General features: G+C 29.6%; 2 protein-coding genes across 11 annotated transcripts; one reads left to right on the top strand and one right to left on the bottom strand.

The window, feature by feature from the left end:
* Positions 1-1,506: 1,506 nt before the first annotated feature.
* On the top strand, positions 1,507-4,773 carry LOC130664771 (kelch domain-containing protein 10 homolog). Its single transcript, XM_057464861.1, has 3 exons — positions 1,507-2,455; positions 2,526-2,924; positions 4,422-4,773. Exons 1-3 carry the CDS (start codon positions 1,790-1,792, stop codon positions 4,587-4,589), a joined length of 1,233 nt encoding a protein of 410 aa, XP_057320844.1. The 5' UTR covers positions 1,507-1,789; the 3' UTR covers positions 4,590-4,773.
* Positions 4,774-5,636: 863 nt separating this feature from the next.
* LOC130664744 (probable serine/threonine-protein kinase tsuA) lies at positions 5,637-12,989 on the bottom strand. Of its 10 annotated transcripts, XR_008989460.1 has the most exons (8): positions 12,821-12,989; positions 12,471-12,543; positions 12,372-12,399; positions 10,568-10,959; positions 9,649-10,464; positions 6,642-8,081; positions 6,235-6,559; positions 5,637-6,047 (listed from the first exon to the last, which is right to left on the bottom strand). XR_008989460.1 is itself a non-coding variant. In XM_057464825.1 (5 exons), the coding sequence occupies exons 2-5, from the start codon at positions 12,532-12,534 to the stop codon at positions 7,616-7,618; spliced, it is 1,233 nt and encodes a 410-aa protein (XP_057320808.1). In that variant the 5' UTR covers positions 12,535-12,543; positions 12,821-12,989; the 3' UTR covers positions 7,484-7,615. The 10 variants fall into 10 exon arrangements, 1 of the variants encoding a protein (XP_057320808.1); XR_008989458.1 differs by having other exon boundaries at positions 12,372-12,543; XR_008989459.1 differs by having other exon boundaries at positions 10,568-10,949; positions 12,372-12,543.
* Positions 12,990-17,176: the final 4,187 nt, after the last annotated feature.

Genomic DNA, 17,176 nt, shown 5'->3' with positions numbered 1-17,176 from the left:
ACATATGGAAATAAATTTGTACACAGAGAAATCAGGTGGATCGATGAAACTAATTTTTTTTTTTGCATTTGCTGGGTCTCGAACCTGGTCCTTCATGACTGCTAGACAAGCGTCTTATCCACTAGGCTGTTACGCTATTCACAGAAGCCAAGGGTTTTTAGGTACCATTTGTTATTTAGACTGGTAAACCAAGGCTTGTCACTTGTATAATGGCTGAACATTGGCCCAAGACTAACAAACCAAAGCTTGTCACTTGAGTATTGGCTGAACCTTGTCCCAAGAGTGGCAAACCAAGGCTTGTCACTTGAGTATTGGTTGAATCTTGGCCCAAGACTGGAAAACCAAGACTCGTCACTTGAACGTTGGTCGGATCTCGGACCAACCTTGGGAGGCCGAGCCTCGGTAGCCCAGTATTGTGCCAAGACTGGTCCCGTTGTCAATATTTTTTTTCCTACAAGGGAAAGCCACCGTGGAACCACGGTGGATACATCACGTAATCACAGTGGATACACTATGTATACAAGGTAGTAAAATGGAACAAACCCACCGTGTAACCACGGTGAATCCACGGTGTTTACACTTCCACGGTGTTTCCACCGTGATTCAAATCTGCGAAGGAATTGACATATTAATGAATAATTTATCGAAATTAAGGCCATCTTCAGACAGTGACCCAACTTTTTAAAAATTTTCAATTACTCAACTGCCATAAGATTATCAAAATTTTATCAATGAATCAAGAAAAAGTTAAAGCATTAATTGAAAAAAAAGCACAATCGTCGCTGAGAATTCGAATTTCCAAATTTTTCAGGCCAAAATTTAATCAACAATTTTGTTTAACTCCTGATTGATAACAATTGTAATTGTTTTCTAATTTTATATTTCGGTGAAATTGCAACTACTTAGTTGTCTTTTTCCAAGTAAGGTTTTAATTTTTTCTAACTAATTAATAAAATTTTAATTACGATCATGATAGTTTAGTCATTGAAGATTTTTAAAAAGTGGCGGCACTGTCTGAGAATGCCCGTAAGAGGAAACACCATCGGACCTCTTTCTCACACTTACTCAGAAAACTAATCGGAATTATCTTTGTTGCACTAGTAGAGTAAATAAAAATTTTAAAACAATTTTTCTCGGGAACGAATTTGAATTTTTGAAATTTCTAAATTCTGAGCCATCTGTTAAGATTTCAAACAACGCTAAAGATTCTCTATTTTAGGTTTTTCCAGTGTTTGCCCCGTGAATTGAAAATCGGTTGACTTTACCCCTTAATTATTTATTATTGTCTAGTGTGGTCCCAGTAAGCAGTGCTGCCAGATCGTGGGATTTTTTTACCCCTTCCCGCGGTAAAATAGCATGGAGTGTAATGGCAGGAGGGGGTAAAAATATCCCACGATCTGGCTGCACTGCCAGTAAGAGAATAGACTTCGGAAATTACTCCCACTACTAAACATTTATGAACTGCGCATGCGTGTAGAAAAGTGGGAGAACATTTAACACATGAAACATCCAGAGTGAGAGTAAAAACCGACGAGACCCGAAGTCCAATCTCTTGTTGGGATGACAATAGCTTATCGGCGGGTTTATTTTCCTCTGAGGTTGTGTCGTCGAGATTTTCATGTGCGTTTTTGTATTAAATAATAAAACAAATTAACCTTCAAAGTAATACACTAAAAAATAAAATAAATTGGTTCACATAAAATTTTAATTCATCAATAAAAAGTGCACAAAGATTTTGATTTCATTTATTACTTTAAGTTTATCAGAAAGTTTCATAATTACTTCTGAAATGTACACATTCAAGCCGCTTGTTTTTACTGAACATTCTTCAAGCAGTGTTACAAGACCTGAAGAAATACGCGACCACCACCCATTTATAATACACTGTGATGATAAAAATGTATATGCTCACAATGGCGATTTTTTAGAATCCTTAACACAAACTGGAATTCCTAATATCTGGGTGTATAATTTAGCTCGGCAACAATGGAGATTAATAAGAGATGAAATTAATTTACCAAATGATGGTGATTTTATATTGAGTATTTTTTTTGAATCGAATCATTTATATATTTTCACAATAAAAAGACCTTATGGTTATAACGTCAATCCGAATCGCACATGTCGAATATATATTTATGATTTAAATACCAAAAGTGTAGTTATCCGAGAAACAAGTGGACAAATTCCATATCCTTTATTACCACTTGAAATGATTCGTCATGGAAATTATTTTTATATTGTCGGAATCACAGATGATTTGGGAGAATCCTCCAATGTATATAGATTAAATATGGAAAATGGAATATGGGAAGCTTTTTATACCTGTGAAGAACTTGATAATGAATACAGTTCGATTCCTAGATCACGTTACACTTTAGTTTATGGTAACAATATAATTTATAAATTTGGTGATAATCTTCAAGTTCTTGGATTTGATTTATATTCTTTTGTCGTAAGTAATTTTATTACACTGATAATTTTATTTTTAAAAGGAAATATTTATGCAAAATGTTACATTTTAGAGTATATCAGCGTTTGATTTAGAAAAATGCCGCTGGAAAATAGTAGACACTCATGGTGATGAAAATCACATACCGCAGTATCCAACTAAAAGAGAAAAATACAGTGTAACGAGTTATACTGATCCAGTTACTGGCGAAATAAATGTTATAATGTCTGGAGGAGCAGATTATTCTTGGCGGGATGCTTATGATCATTTCGAAGATACCTTGTTACCAGAACAAAAATTCGTTGTTGCCTATAACGATGTCTGGAGATTGAATCTCACAAGTTTGAAATGGACGTGTCTCGATAAATTTGGTATTGTCTTGCCTCATTGCGTTGAAAATCATTCAATGGCAATTTCCCCTGCTGGAAAATTATTCACATTTGGCAAATCAATTTTCAATGATAGGAATCAAGTAATTGTTAAATTTATGTATAGTGTTAATTGTCAATGCTATCAATGTTTGAGTAATCAATACTAGTGCTGTACAATTTGGCCGACTAAACTGGCCATAAAGTTTAACCAGGTTAATTAGTTCATCGGCCAGCTGGTTAATCCAAATTAACCGGTTAAACCGATTAACTAGTTAATCGGTTAAATTAGTTAAACGGTTAACTGATTAACCAGTTAAATGGTTAATCGGTTAAATAGTAAATTTACATTTTTCTCTATATAAGTAATAAATTATTATTAAATCTTATATTTTTAACATATTTACACTAATATTTATTTATTTTATGTTTTAATTTAAGATAATTATTTATTATGGATATTTATATAACTGAATGATAATTTTTTTGTTTTTCCCTGGTGGAAATTTTTCGGACTTCTATCTGAAAAACTCAGTTTTAGAGTTCTAAAGACTTTTTCAGACAAAAGTCCGAAAAAATTCTACCAGGGAAAAACAAAAAAAATTATCAGTCAGGTATATAAATATCCATAATAAATAATTATCTTAAATTAGAACATAAAATAAATAAATCGCGTGCCAAATGCCAAAAGAGTATAAAAATTCTACGCCCTTTTGGTTCTTCAAAGCCAAAAGGGCGTATAATTTTTGTTTGTGCTAATCGTTTTGTAGACATGTTCTAAGTCTAAAAATGAAAAAAAAATTTCCAAAGCCAAAAGGGCGTATGTCTCAAATACTAGCTCTCCACCATACGCTCCGCATGGCGTTGAATATAAGAACGAATATTGAACTTTATTATCTCTAGCTTATAATCATGAATTATTTGGAAATTTCCTAGTTCATTGAAAATTGAAGTTGATGATTATTCTAATTACATTGGACTGTCCAAGATGATGAAAAATTTAAGTTACTACCATCGAAAATGTTGACTTTTTCAAAATTTTTTTTCATACAAACCTTCTCCGGACAATTTTGAAGACTGTTTTTCGAAATTTTGAAAAATTCTGATTTTTTTTATACGCCCTTTTGGCTTTAGACCGACAATTTCCAAAAGCCAAAAGGGCGCACATCTTAAGATATGCCCTTTTGTCGTTAGTAAGTCAAAATTTTTTTTTCTGCAGATCTTTACGTTTCGAGCGATTCTAAAAGGAATGGCAAAAAAAAATTTTTTTATACGCCCTTTTGGCATGGGACCCTATCTAACTGCTGTAATATGCCCTTTTGGCATTTGACACGCGAAATATTAGTGTAAATATGTTAAAAATATAAAATTTAATAATAATTTATCACTTATATAAAGAAAAATGTAAATTTACTATTTAACCGATTAACCATTTAACTGGTTAATCAGTTAACCGTTTAACTAATTTAACCGATTAACTAGTTAACCGGTTAATTTGGATTAACCAGCAGGCCGATGAACTAATTAACCTGGTTAAACTTTATGGCCGGTTTAGTCGGCCAAATTGTACAGCACTAATCAATACTAATAATTTATTTTAGCGAATTACTACATCTTCTTTACACTCGGCTTGGCTCAGGATTCCCAAACTCACAGACATTTGTTGGGAAGCTATTTTCTATTACTATCCAAATTTGAAGTCAATGACTGACAAAGAAATAACTTCCCTCGGTATTCCATTGAAATTATTCAAGTCGCGTATTGATTGAGATAATATTTATAAATAAATTGTAATAGTTATAAATTTATTAAAATCCAAATTTGTTATATGCTCCAGTCGATCCATTGGTGATGAGATAACTTTTTTGTAAGCAAAGTACATCTTTTTTATATTCAAAAATTTTTTACTATAAATAATTAAGATAAATAATCCAATAGTTGAATTCTTTGTGAAGTTTTTTCATAATAAAAAATGTAATTAAAAAATTCAATGTCTCCGTTTTTATTCTCTAATTATTTATGCCACTAATTAGACAGTTTATTTTTAATTTATATTAAAAATTATGGTTTTTTTTTTAATTGTTATTTTTCTTACGAATATAAAACCAGCTTATTCTAGGCCAACAATAATAAACATCTGTGGGGCAGGATGATGATAACAAAATACTACTAAAGATTATTAAAAATATCAGTGCAATTTTAAATAACATCATTTTGGTGTAAATTTTCCCAAAAAAAAAAATGATAATTTATGCAATAATTATTAAATTATTTATTAATCGCAGTAATTTTTTTGTTATGAAAAACGTATGCGTTAAAACCATTTAATTAATTAATTACGATGTTGGAAATCTATGAATTTTTTGCTTACAATTCTAACATTCAAATTAATAATTTAAAAAATGTCAAATTCTACTTTAAAGATTTAACTGCCAACTAAATTTTTAAAAGCAACTTTCATTCAATAAACCAAAATTATGTGATGACATGTAAATAAAACGTCTTAGAACCATTATAGAAAATAGACAAAGAGACCACTAATATTTTTAATTATGATAACAATCGTATAGGGTAAGAGCACCCGTACTCAGTCCCTAACCAGTAGCCAGCCACTTCACGTTAAATTATATCTGTATATATTTTCAGCCAATGACCGGCTGGCTACTGGTTAGAGACTGGGTACTCGTGCTCTTACTCTATATTAGAACAGGTTTAAACAAAATCAATTTGTAAAGACAATAAAAAATTAAGTTAGATTATTGACAGTTTCTCTTAATCAGGGCCAAAATAGAAGTAGATTTATCACAATAGATTTATTAATGAATTGTTAAAAGTTACAATAATACCAAACAACATTAAAAGTTTGTAACATGAAGTTTGAATCACAATAATTTAAATAAATTGTTGAAATTTAAGTAATAACTTGAATAACTGGAGTAAGTAATTAACAGTTACGTCCAGATAAATTAACAAAAATAAATTTTTCGAAAATTTCGAACATGCACTACTTCTAAGTTTATTGGCCGAATTGGCTCATTTTCAAACTCGATCAAGGTAATCGCCCAAACAATAAGTATGATGTTTAATCTCAATCAGTTGATGAAAACTTTGGCTAGCATCCGAGTGACAATATCCCATTTATATATAAACTTTTGAACAAATGGTATTTTTGGAACCTACTCGACGAGTTATGATGGGGTGTGGCAAAATGCTTTGGAAAATCCTCCCTAAAGACAAATACAAAAGTTAGATTTCTATGAAATATGAACTCCACTGAAAGACGATAACTCTTTGAAAATATTAATTAACTATAACAAATTTTTATAGACACAAATTATTTTTAATTTTTTTTTTTCAACTGTATCTATTTTTTTGGTGAACTATTAATTTAAAATTATTTTATCACAAACCTACCGTAGCGGTTTTTAATTTTACTATGGCCGTCATAATTTTTAAAACATATTTATTTAAATTTCCGTTATAGGTAATCGAAATAGTCTGGCGTTACGATGATTTCATAGTAATTCAAACAAGAATAATGTTTCTGTAGAGGAAATTCATTACTCCCCAAAATTAATGGCCACCATTTCATTCAACGTGAATATTAAAACATAAATTTCATGATAAATAAATTTAAAATAAAACATTTAAAAAATCAATTCATAATGTTTGGCAGATTTTCATTTTATCGTATTTTTATTTTTAAATCTCGAAATGGTTAGTGGATCTGTTACCTAAACTGTAAATAATAATCTGTTTAATTTATCAGTAAAATGTTTTCAATACCAATAATACTATCATTGTAATTCAAAAAGTCATACTTGTATTTAACCAAAATTAATTATAAAACATAATAAAAAATCTTTAAGTGTACAGATCTAAAAAAAAAAAATCAAATCAAAATTCTGTGATACTCCACACAGTATTTACATCAAGATAAATTTTTTATCTACTCGTTAGTTCGTTGGCTGACGTTTCTTTTTTATTTGGTTCTGATTATATTTTGCTAAAATTGTAATTCAACAATTGTTGATATATGTCAATAAATTATTATCACAAATGTACACATTAATCGCTTAAATAAAGCAAATAAATTTTAATTTATTTTTTGTCCCTTTCTTTTTGATGCCTGGGTGTTTTTAATATGATCCTGAATCATGTGTTGTCTTAAAAACTTTTTGTCTTCAAATGAATGCCCACATTTGTAACAAATACATAATATATTATTCGTATGGTCGTCGGCATGTTCTATTAACGCAAGTGAATCTGATGTTTTGTAACAGCATACGTTGCATTTATAAATTTTTCCTTGTTTGTGAATTATAAGATGGTTTCGTAAACTGAATTGATCATTGTAACTTTCATGGTAAAATTTACACTTTAATATTTCGCCGGGTGAACATGGCTTGTGAAGTTTCATGTGTTGAGAGTGTAAATGAAGAAAATCCCGTTTACAAATTTCACATTTATGTCTTTTTTTAGAGTGACGTTTTAAGTGCGTATTAAGATGATAATTACGCGTGAATTCCCTTGAACAACTTTTACATGAATGCCTTGCTGTGTCTAACTATGTGCGTGTCCCAAATGAGATGTCAGGTCATCAGCTCTCTTAAATTCATTGTGACAAATATTACACTCATACGGTCTCTCTTCAGAATGATAAATCATATGTTGTTTTAAATTATATAAATTTCTAAACTTTTTTTTGCAAATATCGCACGTGTTTTCAGTATGAATGCGCATATGTTCCCTCAGATCATTTGCTGTTATGAACTTAGAATCACAAAACTTACAACTAGCCATTTGATCTGGATGAAATCGACGCATGTGACCTGTCAAACTAGATTTATAAGAAGTTTTAAATGGACATTCTGGACACTCATGCGGTTTTTCTTCAGAATGAGAAATCATATGTCGTTTTAAAAAAAAAAAATTTCCAAACGTTTTTTTACAAATATCGCACGTGATTGGATTTCTTTTAGTATGAATGCGCATATGTTCTCTCAGATCATTTGCTGTTATGAACTTAGAATCACAAAACTTACAACTAACCATTTGATCTGGATGAAACCGACGCATGTGAAATGTCAAATTAGATTTATAAGAAGTTTTAAGTGGACATTCTGGACACTGCATAGATTTCTCATGACTATGTTTTCGCATATGAATATTCAAGTAGTATTTACTGCGGGCTAAGTAACCACACTCCTTACAAGATCGTTCACCAATACCACGATGCCGTTTATAATTTTTTAATGGCTCTGTAATGCCAAATTATAATTATTGTACGGAATTTTTTAAAACCCTGGCGGATCCGACTTACGGTAATTACTGTAATTTACGGTATTCGGCAGAATTACGATAATATACTTTAATTTGCGGCAAAGTTGCGGTATTTTTGCCGTAAAATTGCGGCGAGCCGAGGTATTTTATCGCAAATGAAGTATTACACTACAAAAACTGTCCCTGATTAAAAGAAACGATTCGAATAATGAAAACTCTAATAAGCGGTTAAAAAGTATTTGAAACGATTCAAAATTGAGAAATCTAATACTCGTAAATCTACTTTAACAGTTAGATTGCATTTAAAACGATTAGAAAAATCTAATTGAATAGAATCGTTTTGAATCGACAAATAATAATTATCAATTGTCGATTCAAATCTATTTAAAAAACTAAATCTTTTTGGATTGTTTTAAATCTCTGTATGAATCACAAATTCACCTGTTATTTGTTGATTGAAAAGTATTTAAAACGATTCGAAGCATCAAATTGTTTCGAATCCACCTACGAATCAGTAATTAGTCAAGTATTTGTCGATTCAAATCTATTTAAAACAATTTAAAAAACTAAATCTTTTTGGATTGTTTTAAATCTCTGTATGAATCACAAATTCACCTGTTATTTGTTGATTGAAAAGTATTTAAAACGATTCGAAGCATCAAATTGTTTCGAATCTACCTACGAATCAGTAATTAGTCAAGTATTTGTCGATTCAAATCTATTTAAAACAATTTAAAAAACTAAATCTTTTTGGATTGTTTTAAATCTCTGTATGAATCACAAATTCACCTGTTATTTGTTGATTGAAAAGTATTTAAAACGATTCGAAGCATCAAATTGTTTCGAATCTACCTACGAATCAGTAATTAGTCAAGTATTTGTCGATTCAAATCTATTTAAAACAATTTAAAAAACTAAATCTTTTTGGATTGTTTTAAATCTCTGTATGAATCACAAATTCACCTGTTATTTGTCGATTGAAAAGTATTTAAAACGATTCGAAGCATCAAATTGTTTCGAATCCACCTACGAATCAGTAATTAGTCAAGTATTTGTCGATTCAATTCTATTTGAAAAATTGAATTGTTTCGAATTGTTTTAAATCACCGTGGCGAGCCAGAATTTTAACTATTATTTGTCGATTCAAAAGTATTTGAAAAATTAAATCGTTTTCAATCTTTTTTAATCGTTTTTTATACGTCGATTCAAAACTATTCATTTTCATTTCCTCTTCAAAAACGATGTCGATTAAGTCGATTTAGAAGTAATCAAAAAGATTAAAAAAAATTTTTTTTGAATCATTTCGAATCGATTTTAATCATTTCTTTTAATCAGGGGAATAAAAAAAACCTACGGTGCTTACGGTAAAAATGCCGAACATTACGGTAAATTTTACAATAATTTCCTTTAAAATACTATACATTACTGTAAATGGCCGTAAATTTGTGGCAAAAATACCGTATTCTACGGTAAATTACGGCAAAATTCGGTGTTACCGTAATTCGGATCCGCCAGGGACTAATGTAAGAACGAATAAATACTTACTCTCTGAATCAACTGGTTTATTAGTCTTACTTTTAAATAATACTTTTGTTAATTTTTTTTCATGAGTCTTCATAACTGAATTTGAAGTTTCTATAACTTTTTCAGGCACTTCAATTCTTTCCAGCAGAACAATAGGAAGAAAAGACTTTGAAATATTCGGTATATGATGAAAACTTTCAAAAGAATTTTTATCACCTTCAACTTTAATCTGATTTTGATTACTTAAACGAGTTTCTACTGACGAAATTTGATTATTTTTAAAATTATCATTTGAAACTAAAAGGTTATTTGCAGGTGAAGTATTATTAACTGGCGTCGATGAAGCAGCCATTTCAATACATTTTTTAAACTGATTTTGCTCGTCAATAATTTTATCACTTTCATCAGTTTTGTCATTATAATCGAAATTTTCTTTTTTAATATCGTATATGATATTATATTCTTCATTATTATTTTCATCTACAGTTTCTGTCCATGAATTATTTCTTCCACTTAACGATTCAACTTTTGTAATCTTAATGTAACTCAACAAATCATAATTTTTGTCGTGGTGTTCATTTTCAGTATAAATAAAAAAATCATCAGTTAGCAAACTTGCCTGATCAGAATTTACGGAAGACAAAGAATTGTTTCGAGTTATCCAAGTTTTGTTGCTTGGATGTAAATCACTCTCGTATAAATTAAATACTGAACAATAATTATGATTATTGTCAACTTGTGGGTTTAAATTATTTTTAAACAATTCTATTGTATCTTTCACAATTGGAGCATTAATTATTGTTGCGTCCAAATCTTCCATATTTTTCTTATCAACAACTGAAACAAGTTATATAATAATTAATAAAACCTTATCGACATAATAAATATTTTTAATTATTTATTCAATTTTTATAATTGATAAATTTTAATAATAATATACCTGTTGTTTCATGATATTCGGGGTCTAAAATTGTTGAATTTTCATTAAATTCAATTTTGATAGCATCAATATCATTATTCATATTCATTTTTATATTGCAATTTATAATATTTTAAATTATTAAGTAATAGATCCAATTATTGTCACTTCAATTTTAATTGAAATAATTACTTAACGTCCTTTGAATATTTAAAAATTTTTAAATTTCATGCTTTTTACGGTGTCAATAACTATGACTTTTACATGACCCTGAAGCTAGCAGACAATTAACAATTTTCAAATTTTTTTTTCAACAAAATCATTTACAAGAATAAAAAATCCAAAATATGCACATGTAGAAATTTATAAAAACCATAGATGCAATTTATGGGTGTCAATGTAACTGAAAAAAACTACAGATGTATTTTTTTAAAATACTTTTCTTTATAATTTATCGCTTCGAAAGTTAAAAAATAATTATGATACTGAAGTTGATGAGTGTCAATGTAACTGACAAGTGATAATTTTTAAAATTTTCGAATAAATAAATAAAATCTAAGTGTAATAAAAATCAAAAAATATGTATCAGATCAATGAAAAATCCGTACGCGCATTTTTTTAAATTCCATTATTTTATTTTATTTATTTAAAATTACTAAAATGTCTTATGTCTACTATATTCAGACTCATTTTCCGTGTTTACATTGGAATAATAATCCTAACTCTGTCAAGCCTTTACTTAAAAAAAAAATCCAGATCATTTTTTCGATAATTTATTAAAACTAACTTTGGTCTCATAAATATTTGATACTAATTTATTTGATTAAATTAATTATTTATAACTTTTTAAATGCATTAAAATTTTTTACCGCATATATGGTCTTCTGTCAACACAAGAATAGAGTAATAAAACTTCTCACAGCACCGCTTTTGAATTCATGAAGTAAAGAAAATCAATTACAAATTATTATAAAGTTGGATAAAAAAAAATATAGATAAACTGAAATGATTATTATATACATTTAATTTAAAATCTCTCCGCGGAGAAAATAAAAACTTGGTTTCAAATTAGGAATCATTGGATTAGAAGGCATAATATTTTGTCCAAATAGATTTATGGGTAACACGAAACCTTGAGCTAATTGATTTGAAATGGATTCTTGCTGTTAAGAGATAAAACTGCGACTTCATTTGACGGTAAAATATAATTAACTTAATGCGCTGGATCTACTGTCATATTTAATAATACACGGAGAGAAAAATATCGCCAGATTAAGTATACGTATCGCTATTCTGGCTATACGCTGTATAGTCATCTTACTTAACGATACGTTGTATAGCCAATTCAGCTATACAGAGTATCCTTACAGTGGATCGTCAAAATGACGATCTGTATCCTTATTTTAGGGATTTTATGAATCGCTGACATGACTATTGCACAAACTCTGTATTTAGGCATCCGGCAACCGAGAACGACGATACGTACAGCCAATGTAGCTATACGGATCCTCACGCTGGCTATACAGATACCTATATCAACGAAACTACATATCGTTACAAAGGCTATTCGTCGTATTGTTAAATTAAACAAACGAATACTTACCCTAACCCAAATACGTCTCTTTATTTTAACGATACTATAGATTATTAAATTAATGTGAGAGTATTTCTAAATTAGGTATACGAATCGTTATTCTGACGATACGTCATTTGAAGATACATTGGATAGTCATTCTGGCGATATTTTTCTCTCCGTGTACCCTGTGTTGATCGTCATCTAATGAATTGTTAATAATCTTATTGTTATTTGTTAAAAAATCATTACCATTATTGTTTATTTTATTGTCGCACATCTGAAATGAGTCATTAATATTATTTGGTTTTTTTATTCCATTGTAATTATATTCGATAACTTTTTTATCACCACTTTTTGCCTTGCAGAAATTATTATTTCTTATTGAATTGTTATTCATTATAAACTCATTCATTCCATTCTTCTAAAACAAAATTTTAAAATTAGGTCATTGTCATGGTTGAGATACTGAAGTTAGCGGACGTCTAAAAATTTTTGAATTTTATAAAAAACTATAAATTATACAAAAAAAAAATTTCAAAAATTGCACCTGTAGCTTTCTTAATTTTCTACATACACATATTTTCAGTTTTTCGTAATTGATTTGTTGAAAAAAAATCCCAAAATTGCTAATTGTCTGCTAACTTGAGGATCCTGTCATGGTTCCATTTATTTTTTCTTTACGGACATAACCTTCTTACCTGAGCATGTATTTCATTTATTTTAATCAACGGAAATACGAAGTTTCCGTAAAAAGAAATTATTGAATATTTTAAACTTTGGATTATTTACCGGGTAATCGGATGAATTATAATTGCTAAGTTCTTTACATTTTATTATAATATAACAAGCCTCGTTAGAGTGCTATCTTTTATTGTTGTTTTGAATGAATAAAATGGCAGAGAAGACGGCCACCACTAACGCCAATTTTAGTTCATCATTTTATTTGAATTTTTTATTTAAAATTTTCATTGCTTAGTAATGAAACAAAAAATCGAAAAATCGTCAACGAGAATTTGTAATAAATTTATCACCAATACTAAAATAATAATCTATCAGTATTTGTACTAATTTAATGAGATCAATTGATGTAATTTACATTTTTTTAGATTTAAATCTGAGTTATTGAAGGCTGGGCCATGACCCGTAATAACCGAACTTTTTAATTTTACTTTCTTAGTTTATTAATCAATTGTTATCACAGCAATTGTGATAGCTTCTGAAAAAATGTACAAAACTAACTTTCTCGAAAGATTTTCATAATCCGAGTGACTTAACTATCTAGAACGTAATTCGAAAAGTAAAATTCTAAAATTCGTTTAGTACTGCCCACCCTTACAGTAAAATAAAATTTGGTCTGTAAGAAAAAAAAAACTTTTCAAGTAACAACAACGAAATTTAAAAAAAATTGAAAATCTAGTGTTCTTAGCATAAATAATCATATACAGTGAAATTTTTTCTTCTATTTTACACTCAACTTGGCTCAGGATTCCCAAACTCACATACATTTGTTGGGAAGCTGTTTCTCATATTACTATCCAAACTTGAAATCAATGACTGACAAAGAAATAAAGTCCCTTGGTATCCCACCGAAATTACTCAAGTCAGGTATTAATTAACAAAATATTTATAAACAAATTGTAATACTTATAAATTTATTTAAAACCGAATTATTACATGATCCAGTTGATCCATTGCTGATAAGATACATTTTTTGCGAGTAAAGTACATTTTTTTTTTGTTCAAAAATTTTTTCTATAAATAATGAAGAAAAATAACCCTGGTAGGGAGGGACCATTGGCCAAGGCTAGGACCAGGCATTGGCCATAGTCTTCATGCCAGAGTCCCGAGTCTTGGCGCAAGCTTTGGTCAAGCTTCGGCCGATTCTTGGGAAACGAAAAATCGAGCCTTGGCCAAGGCTTGGGAAACAAAAAATCAAGCCTCGGCCAAACCTTGGGAAGCGAAAAATCTAATTAATTACTGAATTAATGGGAAATAATGAGTCAAATTATTTGGGGGCTACCGGGGTTCGAACTGAGATCCTTCTGGTTACTAGGCCGGGACGCTATTCACTGTGCTAAATCTGATGTCCCGTTAATTATGATTTTTTTGCTTGTTAATTATTTAAATACAATTTAATTCAGAAATCTTAGATCGTCAAGCTGAGGTAAAATGTAGTTTTATTCAATGAACTTAAAATTGTCTGATGAGTAATGAGATATATTTATTAATTTGTAATTTTATGATTTGATAAAAATGAATAAATTGAGAGTAAGATCAAGTAGCACTACTAGGGAAGGGGGGGGGGGGGGCAAAATGGACCATCCGAAAATTCTTGTCAAGAGAAAGAAATACATTCTTAATGATAAAAACAATTTAAAAAAAAAAATCATCATTTTTTGGAGGGGGGCCCCTCTGCCCCACAAAAAAAAATTTTTTTTTGCCTTCGTATCCACCAATGATGTGAAATGTAATTTTTCTTTATGTATATTACATATAAAAAATTTGAATTTAATGAAATTTGATTAACTTTCAGTAATTTTATTTTTCAACTTTTTTAAAGGATACCCCATTTTTCCCGCCAAAAATACAAATTTCATGTTAACTAAAGTTTTGTACATAGCAATAACTAATTAAATGAAAATTATTGTGTATCAAATAATTTTACTTTTTAGAAAATTTCAACTCTTGATATTAATCGTATACTCGGTGGACCGTCATGCCCTGATCTTCTCTATATACATACATATAGATACATGTAAAGTTGATAATTTTAATATTTAATAAAAATTTAACCCATGCTGAGGCATTGGCCAATGGTCAGCTGCCAAGGCTCAGCTTGACAAAAATTAAACTATCGGACCCAGCCTCGGCCGATCCTCGGGCCAATGGTCAGCGGCCAAGGCTCGATTTAACAAAAATTTAATTATCGGGTCTGGCCCTGGCCGAGGTTCGGGCCAATGGTCACTACCCAAGGCTCGGCTTAATTTAATGAAACCATTGGACCAAGCCTCGGCCTAGACTTGGGCCAATGGTTAGCTGCCACGACTTGGCTTAACGTAAACAAACCATTGGGCCAAGCCCTGGCCGAGGCTTGGGCCAATGGTCAGCTGCCGAAGCTTGGAAAATGACAACAGGGCCAAGGCTCGGCCTACAGTCAGCCTTGGCGATTCCTACCTGGGTAGTAACTTAAAGGAGACTGTCTATATTATAAACGACAAAGATTTCGACAGACAGACTAATTACACAGGTAAAAATTGACACTTTATAATAGTCTGGCGTCAGTAAATGAACCCTCACTTATTTACCTTAAATGATTTTAATCCTATAATGACTGAGACTTTGTCTACCTTTCATCAGATAACTACTGGATTTTATTATATAGGTACTTAAATAATTACAGGTTAAGTGTGAAAAGACCATAAATGACAAATTTATGATTGAGATAAATAATATGAATTTTTTAAAATTATTGTTTTCCCTTAATATTTTTAAATATCCAGAGAAATAAGAATAATTATTCTCCTTAAAATAATATTTTATATTTTTTCTTTTAAAAGCGACGTTAAAGGGTAAGTTTAAAATGTATATTTCATATTAAACGAAAAATAAACCAGTTGCTAGTAGATTTTTATGATCTCAAGTACTTGGTTCGATCACAGGACATCTTTGATGTCATATGGCCTAAGTGCTGTACAAATTCAAGGCATTTATTTTAGAAAACAGGAAAAAAGGATGTCATACACGGAAAAAAATGAACTACATAAATTGAGACTCACAAGTAATATAATGATAAAGTGATCAGTAAATACCATCATTCTAAATAGTAATTTTTCGTTTATGATTTAAACCTGAATAATTACAGGATAAGTATGAAAATTTATTGTCTATCGGGAGGATTCAAACCCCTGATTAAAAAAATCGATTTAAAGGGATTTGCAATGTTAAATGCCCATAAGAAGATAGATTCAAAAATATTCAAGGTATTAAAAAGCATTGAAAAATTTTTTTTTTTTGAATCCCTTTAAATCGATTTTTTTAATCAGGGACACCAGATACTTGAAAACAGTAGTTTTTTTTTTTCAGTGTATACCTGGTCGTTTGACAATTTTTTTATTTTTCAAAAAATTCGACTTTTGTTGATTTACCTTTAAATAATTTTTGATCTTATAGAGATAATCTATTTTTAGTGATTGAATCTTTAAATCCATTTACTTAGCTTAAATTTAAGCTATGTGTTGCTTACTCTTACTGATTATTGGCAAGGTGCGCGACGAAAACGACATCTGTCGACCGCATTAAATCATCCTCAAAAAGCACAGAGAGAATACGGAAAGTTTTTATAAACAAATAATTAAAATTTTTAAAGATTGCGAAATATATGTGTGATACCACATTTGAAAGGTGGAAAAATATAGAGTAGATTGTACTGAAAAAAATAAGTATAAAAAATTTTAATAAATACAAAATAAATATTACTTTGAACGACATAAGGTTAGCTTGTAATAATAATAATAACAACAATAATAGTCATAATAACAAATGAGTTAAAATAATTATAATTATAATTTTTTCAAAGTTAAAATTATTAATTTGCATTAAGTAAAGAAATTGAAGTGATTTAAATTATTCGTAATTTTAAATTTTAAAACTCAACAATTAAAAATACTTTGGGTTAAAAATTTGTAATTTAAAAAATTCCCCGTAATAATTTTTAGCCAAAGATAAATATCATGGATGGAAATGTATAAAACTTGCAATTACTATTTCTGTCAGTATTTTTGCAATTAACAACACAACAACTACTTGTTCTTATTTTTTAACATTGCTTTCATTTAACTATTCACAAGACAAGTGCGATTTAACGCGTATTTCGTCCACTGCAGGCGCTACAATCGATCCGATTGTCCCCACCCTATACTCCAAACCCTGCCAATAAAGCAATCAAATTTATATAGATACTTTAGCTTAATTATATTTCTCGATGAAATAGTTGTAAAGTAGTACTGCATTTCAATAGATTGTTTTGAGAAGCATAATATTTTATGTTAAATTCT

The sequence above is a fragment of the Microplitis mediator genome, chromosome 3 (assembly GCF_029852145.1).
Source record: "Microplitis mediator isolate UGA2020A chromosome 3, iyMicMedi2.1, whole genome shotgun sequence".
In the NCBI taxonomy this organism is placed as follows: domain Eukaryota; kingdom Metazoa; phylum Arthropoda; class Insecta; order Hymenoptera; family Braconidae; genus Microplitis; species Microplitis mediator.
The sequence above is the reverse complement of the archived record's forward strand: the minus strand, read 5'-3'. Positions and strand labels throughout refer to the sequence as shown.